The 27,324-nt window shown below is 36.6% G+C and overlaps 1 protein-coding gene across 4 annotated transcripts in view; it reads right to left on the bottom strand.

Annotated features, from left to right (window-relative positions):
• The window catches only part of LOC139977169 (uncharacterized), a 216,882-nt gene that overhangs the window by 119,342 nt on the left and 70,216 nt on the right, over positions 1 to 27,324 (bottom strand). For 2 of the 4 annotated variants that reach the window (XM_071986385.1, XM_071986386.1), the window contains exons 3-10: positions 26,247 to 27,033; positions 13,144 to 13,414; positions 12,486 to 12,785; positions 5,694 to 7,744; positions 4,961 to 5,163; positions 3,927 to 4,003; positions 3,170 to 3,231; positions 874 to 934 (exon numbers count right to left, since the gene is read on the bottom strand). In XM_071986385.1, coding sequence (XP_071842486.1) covers positions 874 to 934; positions 3,170 to 3,231; positions 3,927 to 4,003; positions 4,961 to 5,163; positions 5,694 to 7,744; positions 12,486 to 12,785; positions 13,144 to 13,414; positions 26,247 to 27,033 — 3,812 coding nt within the window. The remainder of the gene's footprint in view (positions 1 to 873; positions 935 to 3,169; positions 3,232 to 3,926; positions 4,004 to 4,960; positions 5,164 to 5,693; positions 7,745 to 12,485; positions 12,786 to 13,143; positions 13,415 to 26,246; positions 27,034 to 27,324) is intronic. The other 2 variants (XM_071986384.1, XM_071986383.1) reach the window with 2 other exon arrangements.

Raw genomic sequence — 27,324 nt, 5'->3', positions numbered from 1 at the left:
CACCGTCCCACTTTCCTATGAGTGACTAAGAGTCAGTAGACTACATCATGCATGTTAGGAAGCCCAAAGACAATGATGTGGACATTTGTTGCTATGATGGCATTCAAGTACTACTAACCAAGGATTTATAAATCTTTTTCACAGTATAATTTGACTTTCTCAATGTATTAAAGTTTGTTGTCAGAATAATGCAAGATGAATCAATTACATATTGTGCCGTGAATATGTGCTGATGTACATTTCTGCATGAATTGGGACAGTTAGGGCTAATATGATTCCAACTGCTCACAGTACCCAGTAGGATAAGAATCGAAATAGACCCAGCTCCTCACACATGATTGTCAGAAGAAAATTCTCAGAATTAAGCCTTGGTTTCTTAAAACTAGGAGAACACAAAAAGGATTTCATAGGAAAATCACTAATTATCTAAGGTAAAAGGAAATAACACTTTTTGGATAGAAGAAAACAGTCTCAAAAGACTAGTATATCACGTTTCAAAAGTTGATTGATCCTGTACTAAGTTTACTTTAAGGTCAGCCTCCATAGTTTGCTCCAAGACTGGTCAATAAAGACACAAATATATTATTGCGCAGTTATTAAAATGTAATGAAAGGAAAGGGCTTGTAGGACCATCGTTGGAAAGAATGTCAATAACAATACTGAGGATGAAGAACCTTCACTCATCAGCAGAAATTCAATAATGAGTGAAGAATTAAATATGTATGCCAGCTTAAAGTGTGATTACAGACTATTGTATGTACTTCAGCACTTATTCTAGAGTCACAGGGATTTCTTTGACAACAACAATGAAATCCTCGTTAATTAAACATTTTAAGTTTTAAAGGATTGTTCCTATTAATACCAGAAACTCACCAGAGATTGGTTTCAGTGATGATGATTTTGATGACATCCTCCCCGGTAATCTAAATTCCATCTAAATGAAGATTTCATCAGACAAGGAAAGACAAAAATACATATGGTGAAAAATCATACAAACCTATTAGAAACTACATCATGATGCCTTGTCATATTTTTATTTATTTAATGAGGTTGCTGATGTAGGTCAACTCAATAAAATTAAATCAGAACTAAGAGATCACAAAATTCAAGCTCCATTTGCCATTACATAAAAATAGTTTGATAATCACTTATCACTAAAAGAACTTACAATGTACAACACAATGATGCAAAATCCAGACCAAAGAGCTTTCTGATGTTGGCTAAAAAGTCAGATGTTTTATATAATAAGTGATATTTTCCTGTTGAGCTTTAGAATCAATTAGATCCATCATTAGCTCTTCAACAATTAAAGAAGAAAGCTCATGGCATTATATAATTCATTGTGAAATATTTGGATAGTTTGCAACTTTCCTTAACAAAAACTTCTAGTGTATATCGCAGAGAATTAGGTAAAATACTGCAGACAGCAAAGATAACATGTGTGACAAGACATAGGTTGTGAAAGTCCCCCAATACAAGTGCATAAATTCTCTGATATATATTTCATCTTCTGACTACTGTAAACAGTGTTCCAAATTATTTGAGACCTATGTACAATATTGTACCTCATCACAAAATGAGTGGCAACCAAGAAGTCACTATAAAGGAGTATGAACATACTAAGTATGACACTCATGAATGGTGAATTTCATGAGTAATTGTTATACACAGTTTTCAAATTTTGACCACAGCTTACATTAAAATGACATATGATCCCTGCCAAAACTACTACAAGGATAGTATTCATGAAGGGGTACATACCTACTGTACCAAGTATGAGATTCACTGACACTGAATTATACTGGCCAATGGTGACCTTAAATTTTCTTTACCTAATTCTATAACAAACAGCCAAGAATTCACTAGGAATATCTATAAACCAAGCATGATATTCAGCAAAGCTACAATTATTAAGTAAGGTTGGTTTGAAATGTTGTATTCTTCAGTTCTCCATTGACATTTGATCTCCACTAAAACATACTAAAATATACGATTCAGATGACCTCTGACCACCACAATAATGAAAACAGCCAACAGCTTTCCCAGAGATATCTTGATGCAATGCTTGAAATTGATGCTTGAATCACATATTCTTGTTTGCACTTTGTTAAAGAATAAACCAGGAAGCCAAGAGGCTTAGATATTCCATGCCACGATTACAGTTTATCGGAATATTTACTGACTTACGTGTACAGACAGTTTTAATACTTAATAGGCTGGATCCAAATACCAAGTGTGAAGTTCATCCAAGTTTTACTTTTGGAGCTAAAATTGTCACCATGAGTGACATTTGAGTACTAGCTCATTATGATTGAGCCACATACCACGTGTAAAGTTCGTCAAAGCTTTCCTTTGACTTTTGGAGTTTTCAAAATTACAATTATTTGAGATTTGACATCTATTGACCCCAATTGAAATTTCCCAATAACTAAAGCAACCTTGAACTTGCTGAGGGGCACCCACATACCAACTATGTGATTCGTCAGGCCAGATTAATTGAGTCTGCTTGTTTACGTTGTCAGAGTTTTCTTCCTGTTGACATCACTTGACCTTTGACCTGTACCAAAGCTGCTTTATGGAGCACCTAACACCCTAGTATGACATTTATCAATGCTATTGATGTCCAGTAAGTTTGTTTACAATGTTTCCATATATGTATGTATGTATGTATATATGTATGTATGTATATGTGATCTTCCCGCAGGAACTCGCGAAAGAAGCCATGGAGGCTTGTAGACTCGCAAGCTGACCGAAGCCAATCTCTCGGCACACATCCATTTTAACGTCCATGTCGGGAAGTTGTTATTGAACAACACCCTTGCCAGACGACACACATTGCTGTCGGCGGGGAATCGAACCGGGGATCTCATGACTGGGAGACGCCGGCGTTAACCGCCACATTGTCCACAGGTGAATGTATTGTCCACAGGTGAACTCAAATGACATTTGACATTGTAAATAAAATAAAACAGCCCAGAGAGCTCTGTAACGGTTATCAACATACAGAGTTTGAAGTTCGTGGACCACACGCTTGGTGAGTTATTGTGTTTACAAGACAGTGATTATTGTGCTTAAGAGATTGTGTTTACAAACTTGTTTTTTAATAAATGTCAGAACACAATCTGAATTGAATGACAATAATTGAAAAATACAAGATAATGCATCTCACCATCCATTCTCCAGTTGTCACATTTAACGTGTGAATTAAGTTTACTCCAATGATCCATTCAACTGAAATGAGTATAAGTAGATAACAATAAGACCCTCAGCCACTCTCACATGGAATATTTTATTGAACACACATTTTTGTATCGTTGCCACATTTCTCTGTTTTGTGGATAAAAAGAGCATTTCAAAGTTACAGATTATATTGGCACTAATTCTTATCATCATATAGACTGCTTCACGATCAACTTAGTGAAAACCACAACATTTTGCACTGATTTAATCTAAAATATTTCCTCCCTCCTGAACAGTAGAGCACTATCCATTTCACTGTAGTAATTTATATTACTCAGCTAATGTTCAATCTACTTTACTGCTCTACACTCATACACACACTAAAACAAATGTAACACCTTCTTGAATTGCTGTCTTCACACTTCCTTGTGATGATTGCTCACACTGTTAATATGTCTAGTTCTGTATGAAATGAAGTTTTCGTATTTCAGCTTGTCCAAGCTATTATCATAATCTATCTCGCTTAACTGTTGATACAATTAGTACCATTTTGCGGGCGAAAAGCCTCAAGTTACATTTTTTCAACATGCTGGACAGAGCTACGTTTCTTAACACTATGCAGAAGCAGGACTAGAATGCAACAGCTTAACAAAAGTGTCAGGTTTAGATATTGTATCACAACAGAGGAATATCTGTTACATCTAATTACCAAGCTCTTGTTATTCATGAAATAGAATGTATGTTACCTGAAATGTTTCGGGATTGTAAGTTATTCAGAACTTTATCATCTTCCACAGCCACTGGTGGACTTGGAAATAGTAAGCTGAGAAAAAAAAGTAAAATATACGATAAAATAGCTCCCACTGTGCAGAATTTGATAAAGAAAAGAAATAAAGATCATTGTTAGATAAATTAACATAGAAAGAACTATGTAGAGGGCATAGGCATTTAATTTTCAGGAAAATTCTTAGTTTTCTACAATTATATATGATGATAAGTACTGTATTTTGTAAACAGAGAATGGAGACCAGCCATGCTCACCCACCCACCCAAGATACATACATACCAATTCTTGGAATCACCTTTTTACACAAGATTTTAATATTTTGTCCATTGATGACCTCAGATGGCCTTTGATCTAGAAGTCTCATGTTAAGTAGGGGGCACAGGTCAATCTAGTATACATTTTACAGATATTATAACTGTTGAGTAGGCTTGTTTTCAGTTTTGGATCTGGTGAACCTAGATGTCTAACGAGCTTTCCTGATAGTGAGAGCATTTGAGAACTTATCATTTAAAAGTAGAGCTTTTAACTGGAAATTTTAAGACAAAAATAAAATATATAATGATACTTTATACGTAAGTATATGCAGATCAAAAAGAGAAACTATGCTTTGTCCACGATAACACTTCTAGGCACTATGGTTGGAAGAATGAGAAGGATGGCCTTTGACCAATGTCACTGGTCATAGAGGGCATTCATCCTACACATGGTCGAATGAGAGGGCGAAGCTTGTGGGGAGACAGGTAAGCAAGGAGTGGAGTAAATTATGACTAGGTAATCTCGATGTAGCAGACTGTCAGAAAAAGTAATGATGCAGTGAGAAAGCCAAACTTTGTACATGGTTCCCATTGTTCATAAGTATAAATGCTTGGAGATATATCTGCTGAATGTTCTTCCATTAGCTTTATAAATCACACATTCCAATATAACCTTATTTTCAATATCACATAGAACGAAATCTTTAGTTCGGTTTGCCAACTTTGAATTAGTCCTCACCGTGCTACTTCAACCTTTTCATTGTTGATAATGAATTTAATGAGATCTTCATAATCTTGTTCAATCAGCTTCTGGTCCCACCGATTCACTTCAATAGCCCTCAGGGTATTCAAAACTCCCAGCGAGACATCAGCCTTCAAGATCAGGGCTTTCTTTGTAATTTTTTCCACAACATCTGAAAGCTTCAGACATTTGATTGGAATCTGGAAAATAATCCACAGATATTGTAGTATGTCAACCTGAAATCAGTACCCAACAATTGTAATATGCGCTGTTGTGTACAAAATCAGCTAAAGTTGTCCCATGCATCACAATATCCTAAAGCAACACAAAGGATTGATTAATAGCCAACCTTTGTTTCATACAATTGACGAAATGTGTACCATACCATATACTGATCTTGTAAATTAAATAGATGGTTCAGCATATGATAATGTTGTATTGAAATGATTTACACATCCCAGAATGATCTGCCACTGTATAATACCTGTAAATCAATTCATATCTTAGTCTAATATAACCAGAATGAGTACATTAGGTCGATCTTATATCTCAACATACTAGATTTCCTTAAGTTTGAATTTTGTATCCTACAGATTGATGCTGTACTCGACACTGGAAAAATTGAATGTTGTATTCATGCACACTTCAGATGATGTATCACAGATATCGGGATATTTATAGCAGAGGTTTGCTGTGTATTTGAGCTAAGAAAGTTGTATTCACACTTTACCTGTGATCTTGAAGCAAAGGTGAGCATAGAAACCTTTGACCTCAGCAGCAGTCGACTATCTTCAGAGCTGAAGTTGACGGATTCTCTTCTACAGACCTCTTTGACAATGTCCTTGACCTTATGTCCTTTGTAACCATCATACTCAGCAAAACAGAGACAGATGCAGTTCATGATGTAATCAGGAATCTCACCATCTCCTGTTTTAAAGTCTCTCTTTAGAAAACTGGCAATGAAATGAAAGCTGGGAGGACAGATGTGACAAGTGAAGCGCAAGACATAATGGAGATCAGCTGGCTCTATGTTAGCCAAGTGTTCTCTGAACAATTGATACTTGTAATGTTGTTCAGTTGATTTGTGACCCCAGAACAGGAGAGCTAAATACTGTGCTGCAAACCACTCTTGGATTAACTTATGAAGGAATTTAACCTGTAAAGAGACATATTTAGCAGCTTTTCCTTTCTGTAAAGGTTTTGATTTCTTCTCTCTCAATTCCAATATTGGTTTACTCTCTGATTGACTGACAGATGCTGAGAGATCAGGGGATACCCCTCTCTTTATCTCTGAAGTAACATTAGATGTGTTCAGTGACTTATCACTGATGGAATCAGTCTGGGGAGTTCCACTGCCTGAGTCAGTCTGAAAATTCCTATCAGTGGAATTAAATGGAGTTCCTTCCTCAACAACAAGTATCCCAGAATCTATCCATGCTTTGCTATTAGTGACACTTCTATCCACAAAGTCTTTCTGCCAAAACAATTGTTGGTTTCCTTTACAAAGGCCGTTAAAGGCAAGTTGATCCAATGTAATGCATGTATCTTGGAAGTCTATCGATGTTTCACTCTCTGAACTGCTCTCATACTCTTCACTAGGCCATTCAGTGTCAGATGTACTTTCTTCATCCTTTTCAGAATATGATGAAACATCTTCCTGTGCATGATATGCAAAAGAATCAGGATCAAACTTAATGGTAGCATCTTTCATCAGAGTGGAATCATGTTTGTGGTGACCAGATGATTGTGCCTCAGGCTCCCACTCCGGAGCAGTCTTATCACAAGTTACTTCATATTCCTCCTGCTTGTTAAATGCTTCACTCTCTGATCTGCTCTCATCCTCTTCACAAATTGATTTCTGCTGCTGATGTGACAGATGACCCGAGGTGTCTTCCTCATCCTGCACAGGACACAGAATATCTACAATGGCCTTCACGAAAGGAGTAACCCTGTCAAGCTGACCCTCGTGTAACTTTCCTAATCTATCAGTGTTATGTACTAACAACACAAAGAGTAGTGGAACATTACAAAGATCAAGAATAAATGGAACATTATCAATCAATTCCTTTACTTCTTCTTGCCTTTTGAGATTATCAGAGTAGACTTTTTCAATGTATTCATTCCTCTCATCGTCACCAAAGCTTCCTATCTTCAACATTGGACCTCGAGGTAGGTCCTTGGTATAATCTGTCCTAGCTGTGATTATAACAATGCAGTTGGACAGTTTCTCCTTTGTCATGACTCTCATGACCTCTGAGGGACTTCCATCTTTGGTTCCACCATTGTATTCTTCTAACCCATCCAATATGAGGTAGACTTTCTTCCTATCACTGTTAAGCATAGTCTCAATATCCTCTTCTGTGATGGGAATGCCTTTACGGATGTAAATCATATTGATAGCTTGAATAATTGTCATGTCATCAACAATTTTCAAGGGCAGATAGATGACCATGGGGATATCCATAAGCTTCCCACAACACCAGTCATAGGCCAACTGAGAGGAGAGCATTGTCTTGCCGGAGCCTGGCTGCCCTTCCAGAATGATTCGAGTCTCTGCTTTTAGTCTATCATCAGTAAAGATATCTAGGTAGTGCAGCTTACATTTTCGGTCAACTTCTCTGCTAGATATTTTTGAACCAGAATTAGTTAAGACTAAGCGGCTGGCTATAAAGAGATCGTTAGATTTCCATTGACAAGACTTCATCCAGGGGACAGGAGTCATTGTTTCAAACCAACTCTTCATCTTCTGTTTTAAGCATTTCAGGAATAAGCTCTCTTTGTCTTTAAAACAAGGAAACAGAAAGCACAGTTCAATTTCTATTTAAACAAGTTAAAATGTTTCACAATTTATGACAATATAAAGAATATCTACCATACTGAAAAACAAGTGTGCTTTTTAATATCAATAGTTTGGGCAATCTCGTAACACTGTATCTTTGGTAACATTTATTAACAACTACAGTAGTATAGTCTTCAAATGTAAAGGTAACTCACTCCTTACACAACTAAGACACTGTCATTGCTCAAACACGCTAGTCAGTTTAAAAACCAGAATGAAAACATTTCATGGCTCCTTGCTGCTGTTCATTAGTTCCATTCATAGGGAAATTTCTAACAAAGCCCTAATACAACAACAGTTATTTATGCTCACAAAGTTTTGTTGCCAAAGTAATGCTAAGCCCTGATATCAATTGCAACACACATCAGTGTGTGAAGACTATCTACCATTATCATCATACCAAGTTTGACGAAATTCCGACTAGTAATAGTAGCCAAGTAATTGCAATTTGGAGTATTTCACGTTTGACCCCATGACCTCATTAATATTCATGATATGAGCACTAAAATCAACAGGGTTAATCTACTTACTATGGGCCACCCACTCACCAAGTATGGTAATGATTGGTCATTCCCTTGTTGAGTTATTGTGCATACAAACTTTTCATAACGAAATAATGCTAGCCCCCCCCCCCCTTATAAACATGCATGATATCAATTGCAACACACATCAGTGTGTGGAGACTATCTACCAATATCATCATACCAAGTTTGACAAAATTCCAATAAATAGTAGCCAAGTTATTGCAACTTGGGAGTTTTTCACGTTTGACCCGTGACCTCATTAATATTTTTTAACTTTGACCTCGTATAACTTCGCACACGAAGGTCACACGAAGGTCAACCTATTGACATTTATGATCAGAAGGTACCTTTGACATCTGAAAATAGCATCGAAACTGTAAAAATCCCCAAAACACGAAAAGGTCACCAGAGGTCAAATTGAGGTCAAGGGTCACCCAGATGCGGGTCGACAACTGGATTACATTGAAGCAACTCCCAACCTTAACGGACAGTTCGTTCTCAAGTTATCACCCAAAATACTAGTTTTTATCATTAATTGACCTTTGGTGACCTCGGATCACATGACCGTTAAATTTGAAAATATTCCCCTATACCATTTGCAACTTGTCCCAAAATATCAACCGTGTCACACCTTGGAACTGAGAGTTATTGCATTAAAAGTCTGAAAATTAACTTTGACCTCGTATAACTCCGCACACGAAGGTCACACAGGGGTCAACCCATTGACATTTATGATCAGAAGGTACCTTTGACATCTGAAAATAGCATCGAAACTGTAAAAGTCCCCAAAACATGAAAAGGTCACCAGAGGTCAAATTGAGGTCAATGGTCACCCAGATGCGGGTCGACAATTGGATTAAATTGAAGCAACTCCCGACCCTAACGGACAATTCGTTCTCAAGTTCATCAACCGTGTCACACCTTGGAACTGAGAGTTATTGCATTAAAAGTCTGAAAATTAACTTTGACCTCGTATAACTCCGCACACGAAGGTCACACAGGGGTCAACCCATTGACATTTATGATCAGAAGGTACCTTTGACATCTGAAAATAGCATCGAAACTGTAAAAGTCCCCAAAACATGAAAAGGTCACCAGAGGTCAAATTGAGGTCAATGGTCACCCAGATGCGGGTCGACAATTGGATTAAATTGAAGCAACTCCCGACCCTAACGGACAATTCGTTCTCAAGTTACAGCAAAAATACTAGTTTTTTATCATTAATTGACCTTTGGTGACCTCGGATCACATGACCGTTAAGTTTGAAAATATTCCCCTATACCATTTGCAACTTCCCAAAATATCAACCGTGTCACACCTTGGAACTGGGAATTATTGCACTAAATGTCTGAAAATTTACTTTGACCTCATATAACTTCACACACAAAGGTCACCTGGGGTAAACCTATTGACATTTTTGATTGGTGAGACGTGAATATAGCATCAAAACTGTAAAAATTCAAACATTTTTTTCTTTGCTCACCCAAAATACTAGTTTTTTAACATTAATTGACCTTTGATGACCTCGGATCACATGACCGTTAAGTTTGAAAATATTCCTCTATACCATTTGCAACTTGTCCCAAAATATCAAACTTGTTACACCTTGGCACTGGGAGTTATTGCATTAAATGTCTGAAAATTAACTTTGACCTTGTATAACTTTACACACAAAGGTCACCCGGGTGTCAACGCATTGACACTTTTGATCGGAAGGTACCTTTGATATCCAAATCTAGCATCAAAACCAAACATTTTCTTTTTCGCCCGTTTTCTCCCAAACTAAGCACATTTTTTCTAATGTGACCTTTGACCTTTTGACCTTGGTTTCAAATGTAGTTTGATCTGCTGATTCCAAAAATCAACACGACAAGTCTGTACAGCCATCCTAACTCCGACCGAAAACTTTGACCCCATATAAGTTCGCACACAAAGGTCACACGGGGGTCAACCTATCGATATTTATGATCGGAAGGTACCTTTGACATCTGAAAATAGCATCGAAACTGTAAAAATCCCCAAAACATGAAAAGGTCACCAGAGGTCAAATTGAGGTCAAGGGTCACCCAGATGTGGGTCGACAATTGGATTACACTGAAGCAACTCCCAACCCTAACGGACAATTCGTTCTCAAGTTATCGCAAAAATACTAGTTTTTTAACATTAATTGACCTTTGGTGACCTCAGATCACATGACCGTTAAGTTTCAAAATGTTCCCCTAACCAGTTCACAACTTGTCCCAAAATATCAACCTTGTCGCACATTGGCACTGGGAGTTATTGCAGTTTTAGTATTTAGGGTTTTTGGACCATAACTGACCTTTGGTGACCTTTGTGGGCACCAAAAACAATAGGGTTCATCTACTCACTATGGGCCACCCATCCACCAAGTTTGATCATGATCAGTCAATCCCTTGTTGAGTTATCGTGCATACAAGCTAAAGCGTCACACACACACACACACACGCACGCACACACACACACACACACGCCAACCTGAATACATAGGTTCCTTTGCTTTTAGCAAGGAACCAATTACTCAGTAATACAAACAGCAATGTTAAAATATAGTGTCATACATCCAGACTTGAAACAATTGGAAACGCAGATGTTATTATATTTCATTCATATCATAATATACAATGATTGCTGTCATAAATGGAAAGAATTTATTTATTTTAGTTTATTATATATACATATATATATATATATATATAATGTATATATATAATGTATATATTAAAATTAAAATTTTTAATTAAAATATTAAAAAAATATTAAAATGTTAATATTATATATTTATTTATAAATTCTTTATTTATTTTTCACTGATAAAGTAGGACTCCTCCATGATTAGGAGCATTGTTTAATTGTGAAGTCATTTGAGTACACTGCAAACTGCAGCTTCCTGGGACACGACTAAGACATTTTCAAAGGATTAATATAATAACTTTAATTTTACAGGAGAAAGAGCAGTTGTTATAGTCACTGTATGACATCACAGATAACACAGTACTAGAACAATGCACTCATCATACTAAAGTGAAAACCTGCATTATTATATTTCTCAACAACATACAATGCTATGAAGCTGTGAGTTCCATCAATGTGCTTCAGTTCAAAACATATTTTCACATCTCAGTCTTTATTATATCCCTTATATGTATATGTATATATGTATATATATATATGAAAATCGTAATGAGTTGGAAAATCAAGAACAGTGAAAAAACTTTCAGCCTCCACCGGGATTCGAACCACGGGCCTCCCGTTGATTTTCATTTATATATATTCATTTGCCTTTGTCGTTTACCTCCATTGCATTAACATAAAGTCTGTTCAAAGTATCTCTTTCGAGATCCGGCTTTAGGATTCACAAATGATTTTCGAGTTAGTTAGCATCATGTTTGATCTCTAGAGTAAGGCAAAATATGTCACCAAAAACAGAACTAGTATTGTTCGATACAGGTGGCAAACGCCTACAGTGGAATTACGATCTTCCTTACCGGTTTCGAACCTCTGGACATACAATCAGCGTCCATAGCCTAGTGGTTAGGGTGTCCGCGTACATAGCGGGAGGCCCGTGGTTCGAATCCCGGTGGAGGCTGAAAGTTTTTTCACTGTTCTTGATTTTCCAACTCATTACGATTTTCATTTATATATATTCATTTGCCTTTGTCGTTTACCTCCATTGCATTAACATATGTATATATATATATATATATATATATATATATATATATATATATAAATATATATATATATATATATATATATATACATTATAAGATATATAAGATATATATATATATATATATATATATATATACATTATAAGATATATAAGATTAGAAATATATATTATATAAGATATAAGATGTAAATATATAATATATATTCATTATATCCCTTAAATATATTATATATATATATATATTATATCTAAAATATATAATATATTGTATTATACAGTATCTTCATTATATTCCTAAAATATCCTATAATCCACACATAATATTTTTAGATAATGAGTGCATTTTGTGTTTCACTGTTTTCAAGCTATGAAGTCTAAAGTCAGGAATGTTCCTTAAAACTGGCATGAAACTTGTACCAGTGCCCAGGTATAAAAGTTTATTATATACACATGAATTTACAATACCTTCATCTCGTGGCATAGTTTCGTCAGAAAGTACCAAGGACTGGTACTCGTGTATCTTAGCTACTGCCTGGAGAAGACGATATTCCTCTAAAGGAGTCTCTAATTTGCTGACATCAGAAGGATTAATGATACCCATCTTATCAATTGTCTGGAGGAAGGAAAGTCCTGGATTCTGACTGGAGATAACTGTCTTCTTGTTCTTATCAGTAACTTCAAAGTTTTCACACAGTTTCACTGTTATGGAAAATGTCAAATGAGCAGAGAGGCCGGCGAGGAATCTATCGTAATCAGTCTCTTGATCTGAAATGTTTAAGGTGAAACATTAAATTAAGTGTCCAGTTTTGTTAAATATCCACAGATACGTACAGGCACACTGATAAATGCATAATCCACATCATGGCACAGGGTGACTTTTGCTCACTTGTACAAATGTACATATGTATTATGTTTTGGTGTGCACATTTTGGTTGCCAGCATCTAGAGTAAATCACCACCATGTATCAATACTTAAAGTGGGATCTTTCTGGGGGGTAGGGTGGGGGAGGGGTATAGGGCAAGTTGGGGGCAGGGGTATGGCTTTTTAAGTAAGTGCATTTTGTAAGTACCAAAGGTGAAGCAAAATACACAATTACCAGAGAGCTAGTGATTAGGGGCCTACCTCTCAGCTTCATGTACGTCTCTGTTAATAAGTGAGTATGGTTGATCTTCAGCTCAGTTAGTGCATCAGTTAATCGATTCACATTTGAAGGGTGTATGAATCCTCTTTCTTCAAGGGCAAGCAGAAAATTCTTGGAGTACGAGGGACTTGTAATAATGGTCTTCACTTGATCGGGTGGTAGTGAAAAGTAGCGGCCTAACTTCCCACAGTCAGTTTGGGTAAGCTTTGAAGACAGTTCTTCTTTGAGATGGCTGAAGGTCAACATGGATGCCTATGGAAGAGAGAAACAACAATAAATCCATTGATTTAGTAAATCTTTGCCAACTAATCACATAAATAACTGTCATTTTAGACTAGCCTTGGTCAGAAGATTTCTCAAACGTGATGTTTGAGATGTAACCAACAGCTAGTCTAACTTGACTTGGACTTCTGTTGAACTCCACATAAGAGAGTAAGATTCTGGTTACTCGCACAGAAGATCCTCACACTAAATGAAGTCAAAACAGCTACTGTAGGTATTGACCTCTGATCGGCTTAATGGGATATACATCACATATATTTTAAGGAAGGAAAGAAAATCTACAAACCACAGGTAAAGTTAACTGTGTGTGTTCGCATTTGTTTTCTAAAATCTTATTGGTATTTATGTGAACTAACCTACTGTATGACCTCTAGAGCAAGGCTGCAGAAACTCAGTACTACTGATGTGCTCATACAGTGATGCTCAGTGAATCAGATAAGAAAGTTATTTTAATACATTATTTAAGGTGTATTTGTTAACAGACATTTCAATGTACAAAATGTAATGTGTAAAAGTAATTACTGATCTATACTACTTTTCAGTATGACTTAAGGACAAACAATATGTATCCTTCATTATGTACAGTTCTTTAAAGCCGATTCCAACAAACAAAATATCGTTAAAAGAGCCCTAGCTATCTGCTCACTGATAGAAGACCTTTCAAACTTGATGTGATTTCACAAGTGTATAATATACAGTACTTTCAAGGAAACAATATATTTGGAACAGTTCAATCTTAGCTGTTTAGACTTTTCTAACTCCATTGTCAAATCAAGGCTTTACTGCCAGGTAAGAAGGAAACTGTCAGACACTTCCGGGCTACTAGTGGTATTACTGGTCACGTTTGCACAGAGCTCTCTAACCTTCAGATGCCTAACATCCTTTGTTTATTGCTTTACTGCCTATGCTTGCAAGCATTTCTGGAACCAGTAGTTCAGGTGGTTACAGCAAAACTGTGGTTGACACCTACTGTAGATGTAACCTTCTATAAGATGAGATGTAACCACAGATGATTAATGCATCAAATTAAGCCATAATTGCCTAACAATTTGTGGCTGAAATGCTTAAAGGTTAAAAAAGTATTACCTAAATTGTAAACAATTCCATGTAGAACCAAGAAAAAATATTTCAAAAGCATTGCTCAAGCAATTTTGCAGAAGCAAAACACCATGATGCTGTCAAGCATTACAAAATATATCTAAATACATAGAGGTATTGAGATGTATAGGGCTTTATTGTTAAGTGTACATAGTCTACACTGCAGATTTGTGACGTTTTACAAATTTATGAAGGTTTTGGTCCTGTTGGATGTCATCTACATTAAACATGCTTTAATGTGTACAGGGGACTGTACTGTAGCCATTGTCTATCATTTTCTAACAAAACTAATCTAGAATGTCCTCCAAGTAGCTTTGGTGTATGTGCAGGGCGGTAGCCACAGTCTGTTCAAAAACGTGAAATCTTAAACTGCACAATGCAGTTAGAATGTTGGAAATGATACACACATTTTGTATCTAACCCCTTACCCAAATAAATTATCAAATGGGTGGACAATACTGTGTCTGAGACCCCTCTTTAAGGGGTACATCAGACTCCCTCCCCCACGTCAAACTCTGGTTGGATGGCATTGTAAACTGCATGTGTAAAGTTTAAGAAACATTGTTGCTTGTTATACACCAAATCCAACTGACTGGAGTCTTGACATTTGTTGTGTTTAGGCATCACATGCAGACGCAGTAATACACCCACACAAATACACCTACAGTACAAGCAAACTTGATAATATAGGTTTCTGATGCTTTCAGCATAAGAACTGAATAAGACACCAAAATGGCAAACAACAATAGGGGTTTGACGAAATAACTGGTTGCGAATCAAGACATTGCTTAAAATTACAAGGCTTTCACATATTTTGTCCCTGCTGACCTCAAATGACCTAAGACCACGATCGAAAGATAAAGAGTTCACCTTATCAATTGATGGATATTCATGTGCTAGACTACAATGAGACCCATCCATGTTTCTCTTTCATACTGTATCATTTTCACAAGAATTTCATTTTTCTGACCTTTGACCTTCATGAAAGCAGGATTCATCTTATTACTAAACAAGAGCCCAAGGGCACTATGGTTCCTTGCTTATACTTTAGAAGCACTATCCTAAAATTGTTATTTCAGGGTTGAATGTACACACACGATATCATTGCCATAAATATCACAAATCAATGATTGGTCCTTTTGAGAATCTGTTGACTTTTGTTACATTTGTTTATAAGAACTGCAGAATCAGCCTAACTGTACTTAATAACTTTGGTTGAACAGGAGTCACCCCATGGACATTTTAAAATATGGCCACAAAAATTCATATAATCAACTTAATAAAAACTAATACAGGTCACTGGGGGCTCTATTCCAAGGTCCTGTGAGGTCAATTAACAGAGGTCCACCTCTCAAAATCAAACAAAACCTTGACCTCTGATAACTTTGCGCATGAAGTTCGCACAGGGGTCAACCATGGACAATATTGATCAGTTTGGAGATTGAGTTTTTTACCCATAATTGACCTTTGTTCACCTTGGATCATATGACCGTTATGTTTGGAAACGATCACTTACCCTATTCACAAATAGTCCCAAAATGACAACCATGGCGGACCCCATCAGTGGGAGTTTCACAAGTTATTGCCCCCCACGAAACTCATTTTGAGCCATAATTGACCTTTGATTACATAACGTTTTTTAGAAAAATGTGCATCTACTTCATTCACAACTTGTCCCAATATATCAGCCATGTCAGACTTCTTCACTGGAAGTTGTTGCAAAACTTAGCATAATTGGGCAGTTTTTTGCCCATAGGCGACCTTAGATGACATATGTTATGTTTGGAAATGATCTCTTACCCCATTCACAACTAGTCCCAAAATATCAACAATGTCAGACTCTGTCAGTGGGAGTTTCACAAGTTATTGCACAAAAAAACATATTTAACCCATAATAGACCTTTGGTGACCTTGGATTACATAAGGGTTAGTTTGGAAAATGTGCCCCTACCCCATTCACAACTGGTCCCAATATATCAGCCATTTAAGCCTTTGTAATTGGAAGTTGTTGCAAAATTGAGCAAGTGGGGCAGATTTTTTGCCAATAAGCAACCTTAGATGACATGACTGTTTTTATTCATAATGTTCCCCTTGAAGATGTGCACTCCATCCCAAAATTGTTATGCACTCCAGTGTACACACATAAAGGCTATTGCTAAAAAGGTATCAAATCCAACCTTTGGCCCCTCAAAACTCAGCCCCTCAAAAACAGAGCTCTATCATATATCAAAATATTGACAAACTCTTTTTCTTTGCCCTGTATCTCCTAAATTGAGCATATTTGTAAAAAAAAAACCCTTAACCTATGATGACTATGTACCCGAAGGTCGCACAGGGTCAACCTATGGACATTTTAGATCAGAAGACCATTTGAGATCTGAATATGGCCCTCAAAATACAAATAACCAAATTAAAACTAATACAGGTCACCAGACGTCACATAAGGTCAAAGGCCACAAAGATGCGGTCTACTAATGGATTACTATAGCATAGCTCCCAACCCTGACGGACATTTTGTTCTCAAATTATAATCGCAAAAATACTAGTTTTTGACCCCTAATTTACCTTTTTGACCTTGAATCACACGACTGTTATGTTTGAAAACGATTCCCTACCCCATTTACGACTAGTTCCAAAAAAAAAAACATGTCAGACCCTGTCAATGGGAGTTATTGCTTTGTTTATTATTTTGGTATTTTGGCCCTAACTGACATTTACAGGTACTGAAAACAATAGGCCCACCTTCTCACTATGGCGGATCTAAATACCAAGTTTGAGTTAAGTTCAACTTTTCCTTGTTGAGTTACAGTACAGTGTACCCAAGCAAGTGTTACAGACACACACACACACACACACACATACATGCCAAGTTGACTACATAGGTTCCTTTTGCTAAAGCAAGGAACCAAAAACAATGTGATTCATTTCTACATGACATCCACCTGCTAAGACATCCATATTTTCCTTGTTGGGCTACTATATTTAACTGGCTTGACGTTGCAACTTCTGCTGACCTCAAATGACCCTACACTCTATATATTAAATCATCTACTCAATATTGGCTATCCACATACTAGAAGCAGACAATCTATCCATCCATGTTTCATATTTTGAGATATCATGTATACCCTAGGGCTACTCAGGAATATGCTGCAGCCTTGGTCACATTGCATGCAAACTGTACACTTAAATGTGAGTAGAACATTCCAGCAGCTGATCAAACTCAAATGGTAAATGTAAGTGATGGTGCTGATCATACTGATTTTGTTTTTAACATATTTTAGCCAGGCAATAAAGCAGACCTTTAATTCCACTTATCCTGTCAAAAAGTATAACTTTCAACAAAGACACTGTTTATCCATATTCAGTGCTACCCATTGTGTAGCTAATGAGAGTACAGTATGTCAAATTGAATATTGTACTGTAGTACCAATAACATTTCACAATATTAGTGTCTATAGTTTTGTCCCCTGTACAGCATACCTCTTCCCTTTCACTCTTTTTTCCCATTTTGTCCTTATTGTTCTCTACTTAGTTACAGGTTCCCAGAGTTCAGTGACTCTGTGATCGTTAGCCCCATTGTTTGCAAGAGGAGCACACTGTTGCCTTTGTGGTCTCTGGCAGGCTTTACCACAAGCTCTGTTGACTTGTTTGTAATCTAGAGGAATTTTCAAGTGAAAAATGGGGGCCAGTCCTTCCTGTCATATCATCTTTTGTCTTTGTATTTCACTATTAAGCCTTGCCATATGATGAATTGTAGTTTTTGTGATAGAGTGCTTGAAACATTGGCTCTTCCTGCCAGAAAATTTGAATCTAAGGACCGACCTACATCAAGACGTGACGTCAGTGCATCACATTGGTCACACTCGATCAGATCTCACTCTTAAGCTAAGCCTTGATACGCTACACATGAGTGTATAGACTTCACGTACGGCTGTGAATACAAAGATCTCACTCTAAGCTTGGCCTTGATACACTACACAGGAATGCGTACAGAATTTGCAAACGGCTGTGAATACAACGTAATGACGTCACAGAGGCCTCTCTCTTCTGCTAGAAAGTTAATTTTGATTCAAAAAATCTCACAAATAACAATTGTCTGAACAACATTGAACATATTATGAAGAAGAACTAGTTAGGGATATCTGGAAACTTTTAGCTCTCCAAAAGGTTGCTAACTTGCAACTTCACAGGGAAATTTCCATCTAAATCCTATTTTACTTTCTACAGTGTAGCTTGCTAATGATAGCATCCCTGCAGTCCCCCGAAAGAGGTGACGTGATGATGACACCGTCGCTCTCCACTGTTCAATATTAGATTAAGTTGGCGCGAGGTTCAAAAATTCACTTCTTCTGAATCATAGGATGAAAACATCCCAAAACTAGGACTGTGGCGATGATAATATAATGGAGATTTGTTTTCAGATACCCGATAGACTGCCACTAAAGAATTCCTTTAAAGTATCAACGGTTTCTCTGATGCTATCTTAAGAATTTGGTGGGACACCGGTGTAGTTAACCACTTTTACCCTTCCAAATCCAGTACTCATAGGTCAGGCTTTGTTTGATTCTTGATTAAATCTTTATAGTTATTTCATGTTCTGTGTAATCTCTGGAGGAATAAGTTAAAGGTGTGGGAAAACAGTTTGCCTATACTTCCTGGAAAATGTGTGACCAAGGTTTAAGTAAAATCTTGTCTAGTAGGGTGGGAAAAATAATTTCTCTCCAAGCTTCCTTGTTTTAAATTTCTAACAAGAGCCCAAGGGCACTGTGGTTCCTTGCTTGGGGTATATGACAATACACATAATATTATCAAGCAAGATTGGGCTCAAATAGTCCAAGTAATTGTGGTCCTACATGTTCCCATAAAGTAACCAACACTATAGCCAACACTTTTGTGATCACAAAATGTGATCGGATTTTGGATCAAAAGGCACTTTTGAGATCTAAATATGGTGTCGAAAATGTAAGAAATATAAGAGACCTACAAGCGTGTCAACAGATATGATAATATTGGTGACCTCAGATGACATGACCTTTAAGTTTCAAAATGTTCCACCACCCCGTTCACAACTTGTCCCAAAATATCAACCATGTCACACCTTGGCATTGAGATTTAATTGCATTCAATTAAAAAAAATTAACTTTGAACTTGTATACATTATAACGTCACACACAAAGGTCACCCGAAGGTCAACCAATTGACATTTTTGATCGGTGAGACCTAAATAGAGCATGACTGTAAAAATTCAAACATTTTTTATGTGCCCATTTTCTCCCCCCAAAATACTACTTTTTTAACATTAGCTGACCTTTGGTGACGTTGGACCACATGACCGTTAAGTCTGAAAATATTCCCCTATACCATTTGCAACTTGTCCAAAAAAATAAACCTTGTCACACTTTGGAACTGGGAGTTATTGCATTAAATGTCTGAAAATTAACTTTGACCTCATATAACTTCGCACACGAAGGTCACACGGGGGTCAACCCATTGACATTTATGATCAGAAGGTACCTTTAACATCTGAAAATAGCATCGAAACTGTAAAAATCCACAAAACACGAAAAGGTCACCAGAGGTCAAATTGAGGTCAAGGGTTACCCAGATGCGGGTCAACAATTGGATTACATTGAAGCAACTCCCAACCCTAATGGACAATTTGTTCTCAAGTTATCGCAAAAATACTAGTTTTTTATCATTAATTGACCTTTGGTGACCTCGGATCACATGACCCTTAAGTTTGAAAATATTCCCCTATACCATTTGCAACTTGCCTCAAAATATCAACTGTGTAACACCTCGGCACTGGGAGTTATTACACTAAATGTCTGAAAATTAACTTTGACCTCATATAACTTCGCACACGAAGGTCAGACGGGGGTCAACCCATTAACATTTATGATCAGAAGGTACCTTTAACATCTAAAAAGAGCATCGAAACTGTAAAAATCCACAAAACACGAAAAGGTCACCAGAGGTCAAACTGAGGTCAAGGGTCATCCAGATGCGGGTCGACAATTGGATTACATTGAAGCAACTCCCAACCCTAAGGGACAATTTGTTCTCAAGTTATCGCAAAAATACTAGTTTTTTATCATGAATTGACCTTTGGTGAACTTGTATCACATGACCGTTAAGTTTGAAAATATTCCCCTATACCATTTGCAACTACTCCAAAAATATCAACCTTGTCACAACTTGGAACTGGGAGTTATTGCATTAAATGTCTGAAAATTAACTTTGACCTCATATAACTTCGCACACGAAGGTCACACGGGGGTCAACCAATTGACATTTATGATCAGAAGGTACCTTTAACATCTGAAAATAGCATCGAAACTGTAAAAATCCACAAAACACGAAAAGGTCACCAGAGGTCAAATTGAGGTCAAGGGTCACCCAGATGCGGGTCGACAATTGGATTACATTGAAGCAACTCCCAACCCAAACGGACAATTTGTTCTCAAGTTACCGCAAAAATACTAGTTTTTATCATTAATTGACCTTTGGTGACCTCGGATCACATGACCGTTAAGTTTGAAAATATTCCCCTATACCATTTGCAACTTGTCTCAAAATATCAACTGTGTAACACCTTGGCACTGGGAGTTATTACACTAGTGTCTGAAAATTAACTTTGACCTCATATAACTTAACATACAAAGGTCACCTTGGGTCAACTTATTGACATTTTTGATTGATGAGACCTAAATTAGAGCATCAAACTATACAAATTCAAACATTTTTTCTTTGCCCATTTTCTGCCCCCAAAATACTAGTTTTTTAACATTAATTGACCTTTGGTGACCTCGGATCACATGACCGTTAAGTTTGAAAATATTCCCCTATACCATTTTCAGCTTGTCCAAAAATATCAACCATGTCACACCTTGGAACTGGGAGTTGTTGCATTATATGTATGAAAATTAACTTTGACCTCGTACAACTTCGCACACGAAGGTCACACGGGTGTCAACCAATTGACATTTTTGATCGGAAGGTACCTTTGATATCCAAATCTAGCATCAAAACCAAACATTTCTTTTTTTGCTCGTTTCCTCCCAAAATAAGCACATTTTTTCTAATGTGACCTTTGACCTTTTGACCTTTTGACCTTGGTTTCACATGTAGTTTAATCTCCTGATTCCAAAAAACAAAACGAAAAGTCTGTACAACCATCCTAACTCCGACCAAAAAACTTTGACCCCATATAACTTCGCACATAAAGGTCACACAGGGTCAACCTATTGACATTTATGATCAGAAGGTACCTTTGACATCTGAAAATAGCATCAAAACTGTAAAAATCCCCCAAAACACGTAAAGGTCACCAGAGGTCAAATTGTGGTCAAGGGTCACCCAGATGCGGGTCGACAATTGGATAACATTGAAGCAACTCCCAACCCTAACGGACATTTCGTTCTCAAGTTATCGCAAAAATACTACTTTTTTATCATTAATTGACCTTTGGTGACCTCGGATCACATAACCGTTAAGTTTGAAAATGCTCCCCTGACCAGTTCACAACTTGTCCCAAAATATCAATCTTGTCACACATTGGCACTGGGAGTTATTGCAGTTTTAATATTTTCGGTTTTTGGACCATAACTGACCTTCGGTGACCTTTGTGGGCACCAAAAACAATAGGGCACACCTTCTCCATATGGCGGATCTATAGTCCAAGTTTGGCCTCAATCCAACTTTCCCTTATTGAGATAGAGCGTACCCAAGCAAGTGTCACAGATGCACACACACACACACACACACACACACACCCACACACACACACGCCAACCTGACTACATAGGTTCCTTTTGCTAAAGCAAGGAACCAAAAAGCACTAAAGTTTGCAAGCAACTCTGCCATTCATCAAGACACTCCAAGCTGTCATGCATCTGCAGTAGAGACAAGCTAGAAGACGGTTAGAAATTAGTTACATTAATTTCAATTCAATACAGGTAAAGAGTTCATCTTTTAACTTTGCCCCAAACCCCTCAGGAGCCTAGTCAGTTTCATTGTGCATACCTTCTTTATATTACCTGTGAATGTATGCACTGTGCAGGTTAGTTCTGTAATAACAATGTGCACAGAGAACCAGCCCTTATTAAGTGTAATTTGGAATTAAATAGTTTATTGATCTCCTGTGATGGCAGAATGCACAAAGAATGAATTTATTATTTAGGAATTAATACCAGTAACAGCTATAGTGAGTCTACAGGTACAGTAATTACTAAATTGTATGGTATGTAAATTCTGTATCATTTTAACTGAACATTGTTTAATAGCTGTTTACAGGGTTGATTATGGCACTTATATGCCCTCAGCCATAATGTGTGTATGGTTATGTCCTAACCTACATTGAATTAATGTGAGAGAATTGAAAGTGCTTCAGGTTATTGGTCCAACGAGAACCCACATTGGGATATTTATTAGTTTCATTATGTATTGCTGTGATTATGTCGAGCATTACCCATCACTCTAACGCACATGAATCTTTATTGTTCAGTTGGTAATAAGTGTCGCCTATTCGGGCTATGTTTAGATCCCATGATGGAGTGCTACACTTTTACTAGTTGCCATGGTGACAGGATTTGCTGAACTTACTGTCAACTTCTGGGTTGAAAGAGTTGTAGCAATATATTTTGGTAGATAGGACTGAGGCTCTATTAAGGTTTTGTTAGAATGTTAGCAAGTATTAGCAGCCCTAATAGTCACTCCTAATTGGTACAGATTCCATCAGACCAGATAAAGCTGATATTCTATGTGATATAGTCTCTGCTTTGTAGCCTACGTTTAGTCCAATGGGTTGCTTAGGTACATGCAGCCTAAACAAAGGTCTTTGTTGCCATGGCAACCTGTTGTCTAAGTCAGAAGTTGCAAATGGGCCGAAGTGGTTAGAGTGCTACTTGTTGTTGTTATTATTACTAAATGAGGGATTTCCCCATTAGAGTTTACTGCAAAATTTTCCGCTCCCGAACTTGAAAGTCATTTGTTGCTGTTAATTAGCTACAAAATTCATCATAAATTTAATTTTTCTTTCTTGACCTATAAATATGGGCTTCTGTTGGGTACAAGCCAATGTCTTGTCAGGAGTCATTATAGCTAAGTATTGTGTGTTCATGTACAGGTATTTTAAAGGGCATGTTTCATGGACTGCAGGGACAAGTTTTTTTGAGCGAGTTTTCAAGACTTTTTAAATCTTAGTAACAATACTGTATTAAGGGTCTACACAGTTTTTATAATGGAAGAAAATTTCAGAGGATTTTGCCATTTATTTGCCCTGTACTGTATGTATGTGTTGCTATGAGAGGTTTTGTTTCTTCAAGCCTATTAAAATTTCTTCTCATATTTTAACTAAATTTATTCCTGTTGCCACAAAATAGCAATAAGTGTGCTCTTAGGAGATGTTTGTATGCACCAAGCTCAAATATGTTTCTATTAGAGGTCTACACAGTTTTTTTTTTATAATGTAAGTAATTTGAGAGGAGTTTGGAATTTATTCACACTGTTCTGTAGGTATGTGTTGCAATGAGACGTTTTGCTTCTTTAATCCTATCAAAGTTTTCTTCTCGTTTCTTCTTTAAATTTATTAACATTGCCCAAAAACTAGCAAAAAGTGTGCTCTTAGGAAATATTTGTATGCACCAAAGCCAAATATGTTTCTATTGGAGGTCTAGAACTGGTCTACAGTTTTTGTAATTCAAGAAATTTCAGAGGATTTTGCCATTTATTTACCCTGTACTGATGTATGTGTTGCTATGAGAGGTTTTGCTACAGTACTTCAATCCTATTAAAATTTTCTTCTCATTTTTCACTAAATTTATTGATATTGCCACAAAATAGCAATAAGTGTGCTTTTAGGAGATACAGTATTCTTATGCACTGAACCCAAATATGTTTCTATTGGAGGTCTACACAGTATTTTATAATGCAAGAAATTTCAGAGGATTTTGAAAATTATTTGCCCTGTACTGTATGTACGTGTTGCAATGAGTGGTTTTGCTACTTCAATCCTATTAAAATTTTATTCTCTTTTTTTCTCTAAATTGATTGATGTTGCCACAAAAATAGCAATAAGTGTGCTCTTAGGAGATGTTCTAATGCATCAAACCCAAATATATGTTTTATTAGAGGTCTACACAGTTTTTATAATGCAAGTAATTTCACAGGATTTTGGGAATTTATTCACCCTGTGCTGTATGTATGTAATTGCTATGACGTGAACTTTTGCTACTTCAATCCTATTTTTCATTTCATTTCTTTATTCCAGTATAAATTTACAGAGAAATTTATAAATAGGATAAAAATATAACAATATACAAAACATCAAAATACAGGTTAAGACGTATAAAAGTTTATGAGACTAAGTTAATAGTGAAAACATTAAAATTTTATTCTCATTTTTTTCACTAAATTTATTGATATTGCCACAAAATAGCAATAAGTGTGCTCTTAGGAGATGTTCGTATGCACTGAACCCAAATATGTTTCTATTGGAGGTCTACACAGTTTTTATAAAGCAAGAAATTTCAGAGGATTTTGAAAATTATTTGCCCTGTACTGTATGTACGTGTTGCTATAAGAGGTTTTGCTACTTCAGTCCTATTAAAATTTTCTTCTCATTTTTTCTCTAAATTTATTCATATTGCCTTAAAATATCAATAAGTGTGCTATTAGGAGATGTTCGTATGCACCGAACCCAAATATTGTTCTATTGGAGGTGTACACAGTTTTTTATAATGCAAGAAATTTCAGAGGATTTTGAAATTTATTCTCCCTGTACTGTATGTATGTGTTGCTATGAGAGGTTTTGCTACTTCAATCCTATAAAAAACAATCTTCTCATTTTTTGTCTAAATTCATTCATATTGCCACAAAATAGCAAAAAGTGTGCTATGAGGAGATGTTCGTATTCACTTATGTAGGATTACCTAATCTTAACAAGCTGGATTGTGTACTGTACGTGAAATGAATAAAAAAATGGCACTAAGTCATATTTGATATGAAACTCCCTATAGTATTGACTGTGTATTCCTCAATCAGCAGTTTGAAATTTGCAACAAATTTCAACTAAAAATTTTAGTCCCAAATTTCATATTATTTCCAAGACTGGCAAAAACAGTACAAATAAACGTAATCTGCAGAAATGTTCGCAGTCACTGATACCTAACTTGTTAGTTTTTCTAGCCTATTTTCATTATTCTACATAGGGATGCACCGGATCCAAATTTTTGGATCCGGCCGGAACCGGATTTTGCCGGATAGTACATGAAATCTGGCCGGATAAAATCCGGCCGGAACCGGATTTTTTCATTACACAAAAGAAAATCATTAATAAGAAGTAGAAGTATGAAACAAGGAGCAAATCTTAGGTGAGGTATACGCAAACCATCAGACCATTGAGAAAATTAAATTATTTGTTAAACCTAATTTTTCCATACTTTGAATGTTTATATTAATTTTTGGAAATAGTTTACATTTATTTAAGTTAATACCAACACCTTTTTAAGGAATAATTCAGGCCAGATTTTGAAAAAGATCCGGCCGGATTTTGAAAAATATCCGGCCGGAACCGGAACCGGATAATTGCTCACTATCCGGCCGGATAGTCCGGCCGGACCGGATATCCGGTGCATCCCTAATTCTAGATAAAAAATAAAATTTCTATGTTTACTTGTTTACACTATCCTACTGTACTTACTGTGCTGTATACATCCAGTATTCCTTCTATTGTTGCTGTAAATATAAACCTGTTTACATCGTTTATCCTGATTCTATCAAACAAATTAATAACTCGGAAAGTAAACAATGTATGATTCTCAGAGAGAGAGAAAACAACAACAGCAGCAAGAGGGCTCCAACATGATACAAACACCAGACCAAACTCACTGCTTACAGTGTTACTGTGTGCATATGAGTAGCCTGCAGGTGTGTTGTATTCATGTAACATCACTCCCTCCATGTTGTATCTAATGGCTCGTCTATCGGATGTAGATATAAACAGATTATCTCCATAAACTGTTATATCTACAGGATAATGACTTACTAATCCTTCCAATGTGATTGTCTTGATTTTATTGAAACTAAAATCAAACACAATCACCTCGTTAGAACGTGACAAACCAATAAATATCTCTCCCTCTCTGACAAATATACAGATGGCTTCTCTATCGCGTAATTGCTCACTGTGTGTGGGTATGTCGTCTGTCTTGATATTGAAGACATCCAACTGATCACCACACACAGTGATTATACGAGAATCATCCAAGAATGAAACATAACGATGCCATCTTGAAGGATTCTTAAATTCTTTAGAATAAAACCGAGTTATAAATGGCGATGAAGAATCAGGAATATTCAATGCAAACAGGTCTATGAATGATGTGTCTTCGTTGTAACCGCTAACAGCAACTTTGGTAGAATCCACCGTCATATCGCACAGAAAGTCGCCTTCATGGGTAAAGCTGGGAAACTGCGTACGATGAACTCTTTAATATACAAGGCAAAAAAATAACAATATTAGGTCAAGTTTACAAGGCCGTGTCCATGGTAACGGAGAATGTTGTCAGACACTATGCATATAGTCGCTGGAGAATGTACGTTTTCATAACAAAAACAAGAAATTAACGAGCTGAAGCACCCTCCCCAAAGTATTAATAATAAATAATAAACAAAAAATAAAGAAATAAACAAACAACTAAACAAACTAACTAACGGATCGAGTATATTTGCGAACATGTTGAGAGGAATTTCGCCCTAAACACTCGAGCTCTGGGATA

The sequence above is a fragment of the Apostichopus japonicus genome, chromosome 12 (genome assembly GCF_037975245.1).
Source record: "Apostichopus japonicus isolate 1M-3 chromosome 12, ASM3797524v1, whole genome shotgun sequence".
Taxonomy (NCBI): Eukaryota; Metazoa; Echinodermata; class Holothuroidea; order Aspidochirotida; family Stichopodidae; genus Apostichopus; species Apostichopus japonicus.
The sequence above is the reverse complement of the archived record's forward strand: the minus strand, read 5'-3'. Positions and strand labels throughout refer to the sequence as shown.